Consider the following 15853-nt stretch of genomic DNA (forward strand, 5'->3'; position numbering starts at 1 on the left):
GTTTAATTATCTAGACCAATCGAATTTCGTGACTACACTTTAAAATAAAAGGAATCCAGTATGTTTACAGTTTGTGTCATTTGAATTTCATGCCGGTATTGTCTACCTTACTGACCTTAGTCTAATAAGCATGTTTACTGTTTACTGTGAAAATTGTTGACCAGTTTGGTCAGTTGAGTGCGAAAAATAAATGCCTTAGGGCATAAACTATTTATAATATGATATTATTGAAATGTTTAATACGTAAAACGTTTTAATACATTAAACATAAAAAAAAGACAGTTTTTGTTTATATTTGTGATTTGCTATAAACGTATTTAAAAGCCAGGGGTAAGCATAATGAATTCTATAAATTTTGTCACACACGCAACTAAATTAATTACACTGATATTTAAAAATAAACATTCATATTACAGCTTAAAAATGGGTAGACGTAAAATACATAAGAGATACAGGCAAAAGTATAGTTTACATTTTAATTTTCAAGAAACATCAAGTAGTGATAAAATCACTTTAATACCTGAATCTCCAAATATGGAAACACCTAATTTCTCTGGCAACATTGCATCTGACATAAATAGAAATATAAATGTTTCTGAAGATCGTACACCAGAATTTGTGAAAGAAGAAAATCAAAAACTTCAGTATTATGAGGACATGAGTCCAAAAATTAATGTCAGATTGCCTAAACCCAAGTTAAATCTTGATATACCAGAGAATGACGACACGGAAGACGTGGAGAAGAACAAAAACAATACTATTATAGAAAAAGATAATCACAAAGCTGTAAAAGATTTTGATAAAACATTATCAGTTGACAAACTTTTGGAAAGTGATTGCGAAGAAAATACTGAGTCCACAATTAAAGCTTGCGAGTTCTCAAAAAGTTATTCTATGAACTTTAAAACTAGTTCAGAACTTGTAGATTTGCCAAGAAAAGATCTGACATCGCTAAGTGGATATTTTCAAATACCGTCATCAACTTTCAATCTTAATCAGGCTTATGTGGAGAGTGGGTCATCGAATTTTGCTTTTATCAATGGAGCAACAAAGAATAATTTAGTACAAGATAGTGTTAAAAAAAGCACTCCAAAATCTTGTGGAAACAAAACAAAAAGTAATGATATCAAGATATTATTTTCTGGAGAAAATGGTGATTATTCTACAACCGATGAAGAACAAAATGAAAAATTAAAAGCAGAGAACTGTTGTATTGCAATAGAGCTTGATGAAAAAATAGATGGTGTTTCAAACACCACAAAAGGAATTTTTACTAATGACAAAGAAAAGACTGAATGGGACATCACTCCAAAAAACATAACTCCTGTTGAATTGCCAGCAGTTTCTGACATAGAAAGCAAAACTACAGCGGTAAGTTTAATCATTAGTAAAAATTTGACTTCTGGATGATAGAAAAACACATTTCAGACGGAATCTCAAATAACAATTCTGAACAATGTTTCTGAGGTGCAAACTCCTTTGACTCCTGAGAAAAAGAGTGCCATCTACTATAGAAGACTCAAAACTTCTCTCATAAAAATAACAACATTTTGCAGCTGGCTTGCTGGCAAATTCATTATTTGGATCAGAAAGGTAAAATGATTTGGATATTTATTTTAGGAAACAATTTCAACATTTAAAATAATAAAATAACTTTGATTTTCGTAGGGATACAAAGGTGTTAGGAATCTATTGTCGATTGTAATCACTACAGCTTATCCACCTCCTTTGGCTGAGAGTGAATTGACACAAGTCATAGCTGTAATAAAATGTGAAAATGAGCGAGTACTGACTGTTTTATCAGAGAAAGTATCAACTTTATCTCAGGAATTGATACAGGTAAATCACAAATATATCAACTAATAGTAAGCAACTCTTTGAACAAATCTTTATCCTAAAGGTTCGAACTACCAGTGAAGCAACTTTAACAGCTCTGACAAAACAAGTGGAAGGAATGCAATCGGCGAATACCCAGCTTGCTGAGACCAATAACACCCTGGTAAAGGAGCTGAAAACTCTACAAGAGAAAGTTAGCGAAATTAAGTTAATGCCGCCATCCTTGCCACCTACTGCAACACCAGCAACAATATGTGCTCCAGCACTACCTCCGCCACCGCCACCACCTCCTCCTCCTCCTCCTCCACCATTGCCACTCTTATCTTTATCTGCAGCTGGTGGACCACCACCTCCGCCACCTCCTCCTCCTCCACCACCTCCGATGTTCCCTGTAGCGAAATCCAGTATCACGACAACACCCAATAGTAAAAAAGGCCTCAGGACGACTAGCAAGACACCAACGAGAAAGTGCTCCACTCCACTGGAAAGCAGACCTTCCATCACCGTGGAGGACCTTTTAAAAGTCACGTTGAAAAAGGCTCCCACGAACTCAAAGGTATACGGAACACTTCAATTCGCTCAAATACGTGAATGATACACAGAATAACAATGGTAATTGTTAACAGGACAACAACAGGAGAAATACTGTACCTGGACCGCGAGGCCCCGTGATATCCTTGGACATGTTGCGCAACGTTAAGTTAAAGTCTGCCAGGCGCAGATCCTTAGACCAGCACAAATCACCGAGAAGCGCCTCCAGGATCATCAGGAATAGGTCCCAGTCGAACGTCAGCCTGTCGCCTATCATGCTCGGCGCCGAGGGATCTTTAAGAAACTTGCTCAAGCCTAGTGACATGAATCGTAGGGTCTTGAAAAGATCTCAGTTCGTCGCAGTGAGCAACAGCGAGACCGACCTGTCTAAGGACACGCCACCAAAGAGCTTCGCCTATCGCAGATCGGAATCCGTTTTGATATGAATGATATCTTTTCTTTTTAAAGAATTGTTTTTGTGAATATACGTTATATTTGATGACACAACTTGTACATAAATCGTTAGCTTTTAAATTGCTATAACGTGAACTCTCTTTTTAATCTAAGTACAATAGATAACAATCAGTATTTTATCCTTAAACAAATGACCATGCATAAAGTATGAAAAGATGTTCATTTTTTGTAAATATATAATAATAATTATACTTGCTCTGAGCAAATTTATCGAGTGTTAGTTTTGCAAAATAAAGTTGCTTTTTCATGTCAGAGATATAATAATGTATAATGTGATGATTCATACCCTGCGTCGTTTGTGATAAACATAATGTGCGCGTGAATAATCGTATGATCAATGGAAGTAGTAGTCGCGATAGAACGTGGATCAATTTATCGATGACAATTAATCTAATGTATTGAAAGCAAATTGAAATTATAGACAGTTGTAATCACTTTATTTTCAGCTTCCACGTGTGGCTTTACAGTAAAAGTTATATTCGGTGTATTGTATTAACTCTAATACAGAGCATATGCATGCGGATCCAAAATATGAAAGATCACTGTTTCGATTTTCTTCTAATTTTTCGTCGATCGAACGATTTTCGCGAAGCGCGTTGACGTTATCTACATTTATGGTCGCGAACACACTCTCTCATTTTTATTTGCTTTTGAAGATTTTTTTATTTCACTTTAGCATCAAGTTTTCTTTTATTATTCGCTTTGATCACACGCATGACATGCGCTTCTCACGTGTAATTTTACAGTAACTGCTGTTTCTTCTCTTGTTCTTCCTTACTTCTTTTTTTTTTCTATTGCAAAAGTTTACCTTAATTATTTTGCTTGACTCCTTACACAATTAAAAATATCAATAATCTTACTTAGCATTATCAATAATTACTTTAATGTTATTCTTTTTTTTATATAGTTTTTACGCAATATTACTGATATAATACTTGCGGGGTCACGCAATACATCGGTTTTCATCATTACTGCCCCTCCGCATCTCGATTATTACCAAAAACTTTTTTATGCTTCGCCTTGCACGCCTACGCCAAGTTCAAAATTCCTTTACTTGTTTTTTAATTTTTATTTTTGTAGTGAACCCCCATATCCTTTTTTGCTTTATATATTAAACAAAGGTTTTGTTGAATTTATAGTTTTTATTTTCTTTCATCGTGCGAAAGGTACAAGACTTGTCGATGAAAAGATTGACATCCGTTTCGAGCTTTTTAGATTGATCTACAGTATTGCCATCGATAAACTCATTGTCTGATTATTAGCTTTCTTTAGATTATAGTGAATAAAGACTACGCATGAAACTTCACTAATGATAGAAAAATAAAATAAATGCAGATTAAAAACATTGACAAATCAGAGTACAGAGAACCATTTATTCTGTCATTTCTCATATCATAACTATATCCATACAGTTGAAATAAGGGACGTATGCAAACGTACATTCGCGGAAGAGATCAGCTACTTAGCTAGACGTTTAATACGAATATCAACGCTATACGGAAATTTATTCATCTTTCATATTATATTTTTTTGTTGCTTTTTTCTTGTTATAATTTCTTGGCGTTCGAAACAACCAGCACAATTTTTTCAGGCTTTCTGAAAGCAGTGAAAGAACAGTAAAACGATTCGCTAAGCTGATTTCGCAGCTCAAATTCTTCAGTCTACTATGATTCTTGAATTAATACGCTTCCGCGAGAATTCCTAGGAAAGTCTTTTGTCGCAAAGTTTCAGCTACATTCCAATATTCTCATCCTGAATGCATGCATACGTGCGATAATTGTTCAATTGGTACGGTCACCTGAACAATCGTTTAAATGACAAAAAAAAAATTGAAAGATAGTATGTTAAAATCGTTACGAGTTTCAAGACTTTATTATTCATAAAACATTGCAAATTCATCCATCTTTCTAGAAGCTTTTTGGCGTGGGATGTAGCGGTTATGAAATAAAATGACGCGTAATTACAAAATTAAATGTATTTAGATCAAACATTTATCCGTATAATTGGTAAATATCGGTAAATATCATTGCTGAAATATATAAGATAAGCTTGTACGCGCATAATAATAAAAAAAAAAAACAAAAATGGGCAAGGACAAAGTTTTTACAGTAAGAGTAAACCAAGCGCAGAGTCTGTGGTCAACTCTTACGGTGTTGCAATATACTTCAAATCAAAATTTTGATTGGTTTATATAAACGAGTCACTTGTTACAATGCATATCGTTGAGTAAGTCCTAGGGAGAAAAAAAGTGAGACGACATCGGTACCTATGAACATATGCCATTGAAATTTCGTGCAGTGCACCTGACAGGGTGTCTCCTCCACTTTTTCGCAATCCGGCCGGAAGAGTAGGAATTGTTTGTGTGCAGAGTCCACGCCTCATAAAGAAAAGATGCAGCTACTACGGAATTTGAATCCAGGCATACACTATGCAAGGACAACACTTGAGAGCTCGAATGTTGGTATTTTTTGTTTTTCACTGCGCGATTCGGCAATACGAAAAAATTGCCGCGCTTATAAATGCTTGCAATCTCACTATATCGCAGGGTGCGTGTCATTTACATTAGTTTCGTTTTTTTTTGTTTCATTTCTGCGTGCTCCGTAACTCAACATGTGTGATTGGATGATTTTGGAGTAACCGTACGTGCGTACATAGGGTCACGCAAATTGCTAAAGACCTTCCCCTCCCACCCCAACCTCCTTTCTGCTGAACTGATTTTTCTTTTGCTTAATAATTATTAAGAGTTTTTTTTTTCTTGTCTCATTTGTATGCGCATTTAACACTCACTGCAACTAGAGTTACGATACATCCTGATCTTCCACATCCTGCAGCTGTTCTTTTTGCTCGCCTTCACCTGTGCACAGAAAAAGCAGAGATACACGATGAGAGGTGAAATTGGTGTCCGGTGTAAGCAGTATATAGCTAAGTCGATGAAAAAAGGTCCTAACCTGAGGATTTTTTCGCGTTTTCATTGGCAGTAGGAGTTAGGGATGGGGCTTAAGGATTGACATTGTCGGCAATGTCTGTGGATGCGTTTCCTTGGTCGTTGGGTGGCTCGGTTTCGTTTTCTGAACAACGAAAATTGGCATTGTCATTCACACGTGTCAGAGGACAATTAAAAAGAAGAAGATGAAGTAGAAGAAGAAGAATAAGTAGAAGAGGGAGTATATACAGAAAAGACACAGCATAGTGGTGGGGATTCAATACTAACCGTCGCCCTGCATGTCCGAAGTCCATAAGGTGAGATTGTCCCTGAGCAGCTGCATGATGAGGGTGGAATCTTTGTAACTCTCCTCGGACAGGGTGTCCAGTTCCGCGATGGCATCGTCGAAGGCAGCCTTTGCAAGGCGGCACGCCCTGTCGGGACTGTTGAGGATTTCATAGTAGAACACCGAGAAATTGAGCGCTAATCCTAGACGAATCGGGTGGGTCGGGGGCAAGTCTGTCATGGCAATGTCGCTTGCCGCTTTGTACGCCACGAGCGAGTTCTCCGCCGCCTCCTTTCTGTCGTTGCCGATCGCGAACTCGGCCAAGTAGCGATGGTAGTCTCCCTTCCTGCGAATTTTCGATTAAGAAGAGAAAGTCAGCACGTGCGCTTTGCAGTGTGATTATTACAGGCATGCGATAATTCGTGGTTACTCACATTTTGTAGTAAAAAACTTTAGACTCTCCGGTGGACGCGCAGGGGATGAGATGCTTCTCGAGAACGCCGAGGATGTCCGCGCAGATGTCCTTGAGTTCCTTCTCAACCTGGGACCGGTACTGGCGGATCATCTCGAGCTTCTCCTCGGCTCCCTTGGTCTCCTCCTTCTGCTCGATGCTGCTGATGATTCTCCAGGAGGCTCTCCTGGCGCCGATCACGTTTTTGTACGCCACCGACAGAAGGTTCCTCTCCTCCACTGTGAGCTCGATGTCCAGCGAGGCGACCTTCTTCATGGCCTCGACCATCTCTGCAATTCGAGCAAACGGAGAAAATCAGTTTTCGCCCTATTTACTTGTATATTTATTTAGTTTTTTTTGTTCACGCTCGCGCGACAATTAAAATCCCGCGCGCGCGTAAGATTTTCGCAGGTATTTTTATCGCCGCAAAAAAGCCGGCTGCCAGCGCTCGCTTAATTACCCCCTCGCTCACTCCGCGCGGCATAATTTTATACCGACCTAAAAATAATCCCGCATTATCATTCACCTATAACGGACTCATTATGCACACCTGTTTCACGGGGAGAGTTACGAAAAGGGAGCGCGCGCGCTTTTTAAGTATTGAACCCGGCCAGAAGTGAGAGAGAAAAAAAACTTGTCTCTAGACGTCAAGGGCCTCACCTTCACAGAGCTGTAACTCCCACGAAACAGCGCTGTGCCTCCGAGAAGATGTCACAGGGGCTATTTCGAAAGTATTACATCCCATAAAGCAGAATAAAAAGCTAATCCAGCTAGCGGGGAAAGCGAGTTTACAATTTTCTCCGAGACCTCCCCCGCGCCGCTCTCTCACAAAGCCATCAGCAGAGTTGGCAGGCAAAGCAAAGCTGCCCGGAGATTTGGCAGGAAAATTAGTTGACGCGCGAGCACCGCTAACAACCCTCTCGCTCGTACACACATACGTTCGCACATGCGTATATGTATATATATATATATATATATATATATATATATATATATATATATAGGCGAGCGGCGACGGAAGAGAGACGGAGAGAGAGAGAGGACGGCGAGCGCAGATCAATACTTTCCTTCAGCTATGACCTCCCTTCCTTTTCTATCTCCCTCCCGCCGAGCGCGCCACCCTCGGCTGGCGCGTGCGGCCCTCGAATTCTCTCTTTCTCTCCCCCGTCTACACCCCTTTTCTCCGCTGCTTTTTTCCATTTACATTTCTCTCTCTCTCTCTCGCTTACTCTCGTCACCTTATTCTCCGGGACGGCTGATACATCGATAGTCGTCGCGTGCGAGGGGGTTGTAGAGCCCCTTCCGATATGTGTGTCTGTAGGAGCAGAAAGACGTCCTCTATGGCGGCGCGGCTTCGTCGCGTCCATTCACACGAGGAGCCTACATAGCGCGTATACGTGAACAGCGAAAGGGCAAGGGCAGAGCGAGAAAAAAGGAGGCGAAGGAGGAAGGGGGACTTGATTAAAGCGCGGTGGCTTTGATCCGGAAAACGCAGGGAAACACGCGCCGGCAACGAGAGAATAATCGAGGGAGGCCGGCTGTTGCGCGCGCGCGCCCCCGCTCATTATTCGCGGATCGATCGCGGGAAATTGAAAGCGGGTACGATTTTCTCTTTTCTTTCCTCTTTATGTAAGCCGCGATGATGTGTACAGAGAGCGACGTAGAGAGAGTCAGCAGTTCCGGAATTCGGAAACGTACATTTATACACGGGCACATGTGCGCTCGGCTCGGAGGGATGACGTCATGCTTCCTCCTACTCTCCGAAATACAAAACTGCGCGGTTGCCTTTTTCGTACTTATATATTATTAGCTCGCGCTTGAACTTGTCGTCGTCGTCGTGCGATAAATGGTCGGTTCGAAAGATAAGGTGCAAGTACAACGTCCGCAGAGGCGAAAGAGAGGGGCCGAGCTCTTCCGCGATTTCGTCGTCCGCGCGGTGGTTACGGAATCGTTCGCTTGAGCCGAGTGGTCATTGAATTTTCGACTCGTCCCGGGCGAAGAACCTCGCGCACGCGGCAGGTAGTACACCCCTCTATAAGCAGAAAAGAGTCGAAAAAAAGATTTCGGCGTGCCTGCGAGCGATAGAGAGAAAGAGAGCGACGTGTGTAGTAGTCCTACATACGCACGCAGGCGGCGCGCGCAGGCAGGCAGGCATCAAGGCCAGGTTGGTTCGCGAAAGGGGAGGAGAGAGATAGAGCGCGTGCCGCCGGCGTCTACGACGCAGAGAGGTGCTGCCGCGCAAAAGCCGCCCAGAGAGGTATAATACACGGGGCCCCTCGCGTGTGCGTCACCTTTCCACCACCTCCTTCGTCTCTCTCTCTCTCCTACTTCCCCACCGCTATCTCTCTCACTCTCCCGCTTCTTCCCATCCTCGGCAGCGGCACATACAGCGCGACGACTCTGTACTTCCTCTCACGCATACACACACACACACACACATGCTCATGAAACTGTACATATCCATCTCTCTCGCTCTCTTCCCCGTGAATGGCTGCTGTCCAGGAGAAAGAGAGACTGCGCTGCCGCCGGCCGGAAGGACGACGTCGTCCCGGAAGCCCGTCGCGGAAAAATGAAAAGCGTGCCACAGCGGCGCAGGCAGCAATCGATCGAGCTCTCGCTCTCCTAGCGCGCGCACACACAGGAGCGAGCAAGCGAGCAAGCGAGCGAGAGAGAGAGAGAGAGAGAGAGCGAGGATTGTTCCAGAGAGAATCGTACGAGTGCACGCCGCCATGCAGGCGCACATCACCTGGAGCACATGCAACGCGGCGATCGTCATCCCGAGGGCCGGCCCTTCTTTTTGACAGATATGCGCGGCAGGAGCATTGGAGATCGGCGAGCCGTGGCGAGGGTCCGCGCGCGCGGATCGATCGAGCCCTCCCCTCCTCGCGTTCGCTCTCCATCTCGCTCTCGTCGTGCTCCGCTGCGAAGAAGCTGGACTAGGTCTGGCAGTCGAATGCTCGGGGAAAAAGGAGAAAAGGGATGCCGCACTCGTGTACCTGGCGCACGTAGTGCGGCACTCGCCGCGTACTACGCATCGGGCAGGATAGAGGAAGAGGCGAGGTTGCGTGCACACGTAGGTTGGGCGCGCGCTCTCACGCTCTCTCGCTCTCTCGCTCACTCGCACAGCGATAACTCACCGTCGTAGCGTTCGGCCTGCTCGGCGAGCTTGGCCTTGTAAACGTTGTCCTCCCTCTCGGTCATCCTGGCGACGCTTGTAGTCGGCTTCTTTCTTGATCACACACAAGGACGAGCGCGGGACTGGCTCCTGTGGCTGCGGCTCTCGGGGCACTGGCACGCACACTTTACAGACTCCGGCTAGGGGGAACCGTCGTGCTACTACTGCTGCTGCTGCTACTGCTGCCGCTGCTGCTGCTGCTGCTGCTGCTGCTGCTTCTCAGAGAGAGGTGTCTCTGCCCATACACTCTCCGCTAGCGCTGTCTCTGTCTCTCGCTCTTTCTCTCGGGCGCGTCGCTGCTGTAGCTATTCTCACGCACGCACGAGGAGAGGCAGCGGCGACGATCCTGTCTTCCTCGGGGAGGCCAGCAACCTTTCTACACGGACTGCGAACGCGCACTCGGGAGCTCAGGCTCTGATACTGCGACGATCTATATGGACGGCGGCGGCTCGGTTCTCTCTCTACTCTCTCTGGACTCGGGCTCTATCTCTCTCTCTCACTCTCTCTCTCTCTGCGGCGGCGCGACGTTGTAGCTTCTCTCTCGCTCTTTCTCGGCTCGACTATGGTATAGCGCGCGCTCTCTCTCTCGGGAGAGCGCAAAATGGCGGCGCCCGCCAACAATCGAAAGCCGCGGTCGCGAGGGCGGCGCTGCTGCCTCTTCTCTCCTCGTCTCTCTCGCGCTACAGTTTCTGCCGCGGAGCGCACGCAATCCGTCCTTGTCGGGAGCGCGCGTCGATGATTCGTCGCCGGCCCGCGACGCCGCCGATGATGACGTGTAAGCTGATCGAGCCGCCGCCGACGAGCGCTTTGTCTCGCTCTTTTCCTCGACCGTACGACGGTGTGCCTGATTTCGAAAGAGCGAGGATGGAATGCCGGCTACGTTGGGTGATTTTTTCTTGCAGGTTCGCGGGGTCGCCGATCGAGCCGTGCAAATCAGGAAGGAGGATGAATTTCCCGAGGATTCGGCGAGTTTCAAGAGGATATCGCCGAGAGAAAATCGGCCGATGTCGGCTGTCAGGACGAGAGGAGGTTAGGTGTGTCTTGGCGGACGTTGCCGGATCTCTGCAGCGCGGCGAGCGGCCATGTTCGCCGCGGCGGAGGAAGCTGCCGGCGGGATTTTTCAATTATTTCGACGCACACAGACGGGTTGGTCTGCGCGACTTTCTTTGTCTCTCGTCTTTTCATTTATTTTACACAATGCATTCTATAGAGCGTTACTCAGCCGCCCGGAAGCGATCGCCGGGGCTATCGGGTCAAGAGGCGCAAGTGAGCTCGCGTGTGTGGTTATTTTCGCGCGAAAAGAACGTAAATAACTCGCTGGGAAAACAAACGCAGAAATAGAATAACGAATTAGCCGACGAGTGAACGGGGCGAAGTTTGTTTTGATTTATAAGTGGCGTGGAGGGATTTCGAGATACTTAAACTATAAATACATAGAAAAAAAGAGCTTTGATTTTTTCCCGCCCCTGATGCTGATGATTCCGAGCGAATAACGTTATCGAATCGTCGTTCATTCAATTTTCCCGAGTGACAGTGACGGGGAGGGAGAGAGAGAGACGACTTGCGCAACTTTATTAACAAGAGCCACTTTAATTTTGCGCTGGAATTGTAATCCAGGCAGTTTATTATAGTGAGTCAGGTGATGAATGGTGACGTAGGTGCGCGCGGGGTATAGATATAGTTTCGGAGTGCGATATAATAGTAATAGCCGTGTCCGATGTGTGTACATTAGCGAAGCGTTTCCAATAACGAGCACATGTATACTTGGCTCGATGTTTTTCTAATCATCGTTTAGATAATGGCTCGCGAGTAATTTGGTTAATTAATTCGATAAAAGTTTATTCAACCCGATATTGGTTTGAAAGGCTGTAACGCTATTCTCTGAGACTATTTAAAAAGCTATTTTTCGTCGGTGAAAAATCGCGAGATATCGATATACACTCGCGCACTGACCCGAGGTTGATAGGACAGGTATCTGCGTTGTTTCGCGAGATACGCGTGGTAAATAAACTATAGTTGTGTCGGCGTCCCATAGAGGGCTGACGCACGGTGTTCGCAGTTCGCGGCGCTGGAACTTTTAAATTTAAGAATAAATGACCCTCCGTTCTCGCTCGAACAGTGAAAGTAATAACAGGCGAAATTTCGAGCCATCTCTTTTATTGACGCAGGTGATTCATCGGTCACCGATTATCGAATGAGTGATGGTCGTATAAGATGGCTCGTTTTTCTATACACGACGTACGCATTGTTAGAATCGAACCTTGACTTGTGCACAATGAAGAAACGAGGTTGTTCAGTGGTCGAGCGTGAAATCGATCCGATCTTTTCCGCCGCAAAAATGTCCACCTATTGAAATGATTCCGATCACTATGTACACTCTGCTCCACTTATACCGAGCATTATGCAGCACTTGTTTTCGCTCTTTCTCGAATCAAATCCGTTAGTCGCGCGCCTTATCACCGACGATTACACCACGATCTAATTATCATTACAGCACATACTCTCGTCTCGGAGCCTCTGAAATTTCGCAATAAGCACCTCGTAACGATTCGCGCATGTCGGAGCAACAAAAGCGAGCTCGGCCGCGATAACGGTCACGATTCCTATGTACATAATCGACAAGCTGACAGTCCAGCTCTCGGGCGAGAGAAGCGTTCAATAGCAATTTTACGGCTTGTTTTCGAGCCTCCGAATTGCGCAAGTCGCAGCTCGACTCTCTCGCAATCTGTAAAAAAAAACCGCGAGAGAGCGCACACCTATAATATGTCATTCGCGCCGCGCGGAGCTTTTTGTACTTTGCATTTTAAAATGCACCGGAGCGCGCTCTCTCGCGGGCGTACATAAAAGTGTATATAGGTATAATATGCCCATGTACGGCGGCGCCAGAGAGGCTTAAAGAAGGTACAGCTTCTATATACATCATGCGCGGTGGTATTATGAGAGAGGAGCATACGCCCATAGTGTAAACTTTGCACCGTAGGGCAGTTGCGAAAATCGCGGTTACGTCTCCCGCGGTTCCTATATATATATATATACATATATATAATACGCTCTCGTTTACGTAATAAGTGCGGTGTATGGGCGCATTGGAAGACATTATTTCGAGAAGGCAGCCAGCTTTCGGCGAACGATGCAGCGCAGATATTTTCTCCCCTCGTTACCCACGCGCATATACACAGTATACACACAGAGCTCTAATGTAGGCACGCAGCTCTCTCGCGCATGTGTCCGTCTGTGTAATAGCAGCAGGAAGTTACGGGCCGCGCGTTTCCGCATTGCGTAAGGGAATTTGCTCGAAGCTGCGGATAGACGCGCGAGCGCTCGAGGCTTTTGTTGCGCTCGATCTCTATACTTATGAGGGGACGGGTTTTCGGCGGAGATTTGAGATTTCTGGAAACTGGTTCTCCCGATGCGCTGCCGCCACCGACGTACCGCTGTGGAGCTATTCTTGCGGAATATTGTATTATACGCGTACAGGCGAAAATGTCGTTGAGAAATTTCTTTGGATTTCGCGGAACGATAAGAGCTTCTACAGAGTTGTTGGTTGCGTTCTGTGTAATGGAAAATATTAACCGGTATCTGTGCGTGCAATATCCTGTGTGCGGATAATTAAAAGCGCGTCGCGTACACGTAGTCGTGATCGGAGAGAGAGAGAGAGAGAGACGCTAACAAGGATGTATTAGAATAGGAACATCCAAAGTTTAGTCATCGAGAGTTAATAGGAGAGTTACAATACCCGGAAGCTCGAATGCATACAATGCGCACGCGGCTCTACTGTTGTTACTGGCATTAGTCAATGCTTTGTTGCAATTGTCTTTACAGAAATTATGCGCTTGTTTCTTCTGTAGCCACAATAATGAGATTTAATACGAAGCCTCGATTGAAACGTTCGAGAATTATTGGCTTTTAATGTTTTTATCGGCTTTACACGAGCCGTTTTTATTGTTATTATTATAAGAGGGAGAGAGAGAGAGAGAGAGAGAGAGAGACGCAGATTAGGTCGTTAATTATATACACATATCGTGTGGACCCTTTAAATTGATTATCTTATTGACGTCTCTTTAGCGTAATAACTCGACGTGTTGCTGCGGGTAAAAGGGTTGGGAGGTCAAGATCGCGCGCGAACCGAGTCTCCGTGCGAGGTAAATTCGGTTACGCTGATCGTTGCCTTTAAGAACGACAATTAACGCACATACCAGAGAGCTGTCTATAGCTAAAACGCTTATTCTTTCTCTCTTCTGGGAAAACGCACGCCCAGCTGCCAAAACGGGACCACATCCGCGCTCGTAAAACCATTGAATTCGTAGGCATACGATTAACAATCGAAAAGCCTTGCGCACTACAGCGCGGGGCATCGCTTTACGATCCGCGCGTTTGCATCAGCAGCGCCGGGCGCGTGAATTATTGCACGATTTCTCTCATCTAACGATCGGCTATATGACACGCCACGCGCATATTCCTTTGTGTCGTAAGCGAAATCCTTAGAATTCGGAATATTCCTCAGCTCGAGTTGAGCAAGGTGCGCCAGCATTTTTATTTCTTTTCAACCGGTGCATATTCGCCCTGAAAATTCATTATTATTTTTGCTTCATTTTATTGTAATTTTGTAATTAATTATGGGCGCCGGGGGAGTAGGAGGAGGAGAGTGAGATATGCCGGGAAAAACTGGTTTCTTCTTTCTGCGCTGGATGGCACTGAATTGCCGCGCCGACGACGAGTGTCTTAATTGTTCCTCCGTTTTTCTCGAACGAAAGGAGCGAGTGAGCTGGTTTATCGTTTAATTAGCTGGAAAAGAGGCGAAAGGATTATCCGTGCGGCGATAAGCTTCGTCGCTCAAATTTTTTTTTTCACGCGACAATATTGTGCAAAGCGCTGAGACATGTGTGCCGATAAATCACGATGGTCCACATAAATCAGGCTCTCGGCGGCACATATTTTCCCACTCTATACTCTCGCCTCAGCGCAATTACATAACGCGCCCGTGAATCGTAATTTCACTTTCGTTACACTCTCGGACCTGCTCTCTCGCGGCTGTGCCCAATAAACGTCATCCTTATACACGCGTATACACTCTTCGTAAACAATGATAAACACAGCAGTGCAGTGACGCGCGACGGTATAACGATAAGCGAAAAAATCGGCAGCTCTTCTATAGAGAAATCGCCTTGAGAATCGAGAGAGGAGGCGATGCTCGCTGGTATTTTACATCTGTAGATACGGAATGTCCCATATTGTAAATTAAAAATGACGAAACCCGCTTTGAGGGCGAGAGTGTGCGCGCGCGACCTCGATCGGTGTTCTCTGAAAAAGCGTGAAACCACGCGCGAATTATTCGCGTTTATCGTCCAGCGATGAACCTGGCACCCGAAACAGTGAGTAAGGAATCTCTTTGACGTAATTTCGCGCGGGCTGATATGCTGCTTGCATCAGCTGCAATCGGGCGTCGCATATTGTCGACGCGTCATCCGAGGAAGTTTCAGGCTGATTTAGGCTTTACTTTGATGGATGATGTGGAATTTTTCGGTGGAATACACTCGTGCTTATTGTGCGGTTATATAGGATTGTGCAATTTTTCTCGAACGTTTTTATAATATGCAAGGAGGGCACTGCGGCGTAATTATTTCTGACAGAAAGTGCCGATTAACCCGAGCACTTTACGATTTTTTTATCAGCCGATACGCTAGTTTATGCGTCGTAATTAACTCATATTCTTCTCGGGATATCGTAAACACGATCGTATTATACGGATTTTCGAGAGAAAAATCGTACGCATACAAGATCGTTTCGTGTGTACGGTACGCATAAAATTCCTTCCGAAGGAGTACCCGCATACAGTGGCTCTTAAATTATTTCAGGAATTCCGTTGCGAAACGAAGAGCCGAAAAATACATTTCATTGCAATAAATCGGATAAGAACTACAAAATTGTATACGCGAATGAGCCGCCGAAAAAAGTCAACGCGAGCGCACTTGTCGAATTATCGCCGATAATAAAAATTCCAAGCTCTCTATCGCTTGTATATTTAAAATTTTAATAAGGCGCCACCCAATGCCAAGGAGGAATTTTTCTGGCTCACTTCGTGTATAACACACAGCAGAGAGCGACCTTCGTCGCGATGCAGAGGCCGCACGGAAAACTTTTAGGGCCAATTATTTCGACACCATGCGTACACGAGAA

At 45.0% G+C, this 15853-nt stretch overlaps 2 protein-coding genes across 3 annotated transcripts; one reads left to right on the forward strand and one right to left on the reverse strand.

Moving 5' to 3' along the window:
• The first annotated feature begins 171 nt into the window (after positions 1 to 171).
• Positions 172 to 4907, forward strand: LOC100678386. The gene is made up of 6 exons (XM_003427990.5): positions 172 to 330; positions 417 to 1371; positions 1429 to 1593; positions 1669 to 1839; positions 1901 to 2392; positions 2463 to 4907. The coding sequence occupies exons 2-6, from the start codon at positions 424 to 426 to the stop codon at positions 2811 to 2813; spliced, it is 2127 nt and encodes a 708-aa protein (XP_003428038.1). The 5' UTR covers positions 172 to 330; positions 417 to 423; the 3' UTR covers positions 2814 to 4907.
• Positions 3262 to 10811, reverse strand: LOC100114066 (14-3-3 protein epsilon). Of its 2 annotated transcripts, XM_008216075.4 has the most exons (5): positions 9639 to 10811; positions 6485 to 6791; positions 6053 to 6396; positions 5790 to 5909; positions 3262 to 5695 (listed from the first exon to the last, which is right to left on the reverse strand). In XM_008216075.4, exons 1-4 carry the CDS (start codon positions 9700 to 9702, stop codon positions 5839 to 5841), a joined length of 786 nt encoding a protein of 261 aa, XP_008214297.1. In that variant the 5' UTR covers positions 9703 to 10811; the 3' UTR covers positions 3262 to 5695; positions 5790 to 5838. The 2 variants fall into 2 exon arrangements, with proteins under 2 accessions (XP_008214297.1, XP_001600604.1); XM_001600554.6 differs by lacking the exon at positions 5790 to 5909 and having other exon boundaries at positions 9639 to 10783.
• Positions 10812 to 15853: the final 5042 nt, after the last annotated feature.

The sequence above is a fragment of the Nasonia vitripennis genome, chromosome 3 (genome assembly GCF_009193385.2).
Source record: "Nasonia vitripennis strain AsymCx chromosome 3, Nvit_psr_1.1, whole genome shotgun sequence".
Classification (NCBI taxonomy): Eukaryota; Metazoa; Arthropoda; class Insecta; order Hymenoptera; family Pteromalidae; genus Nasonia; species Nasonia vitripennis.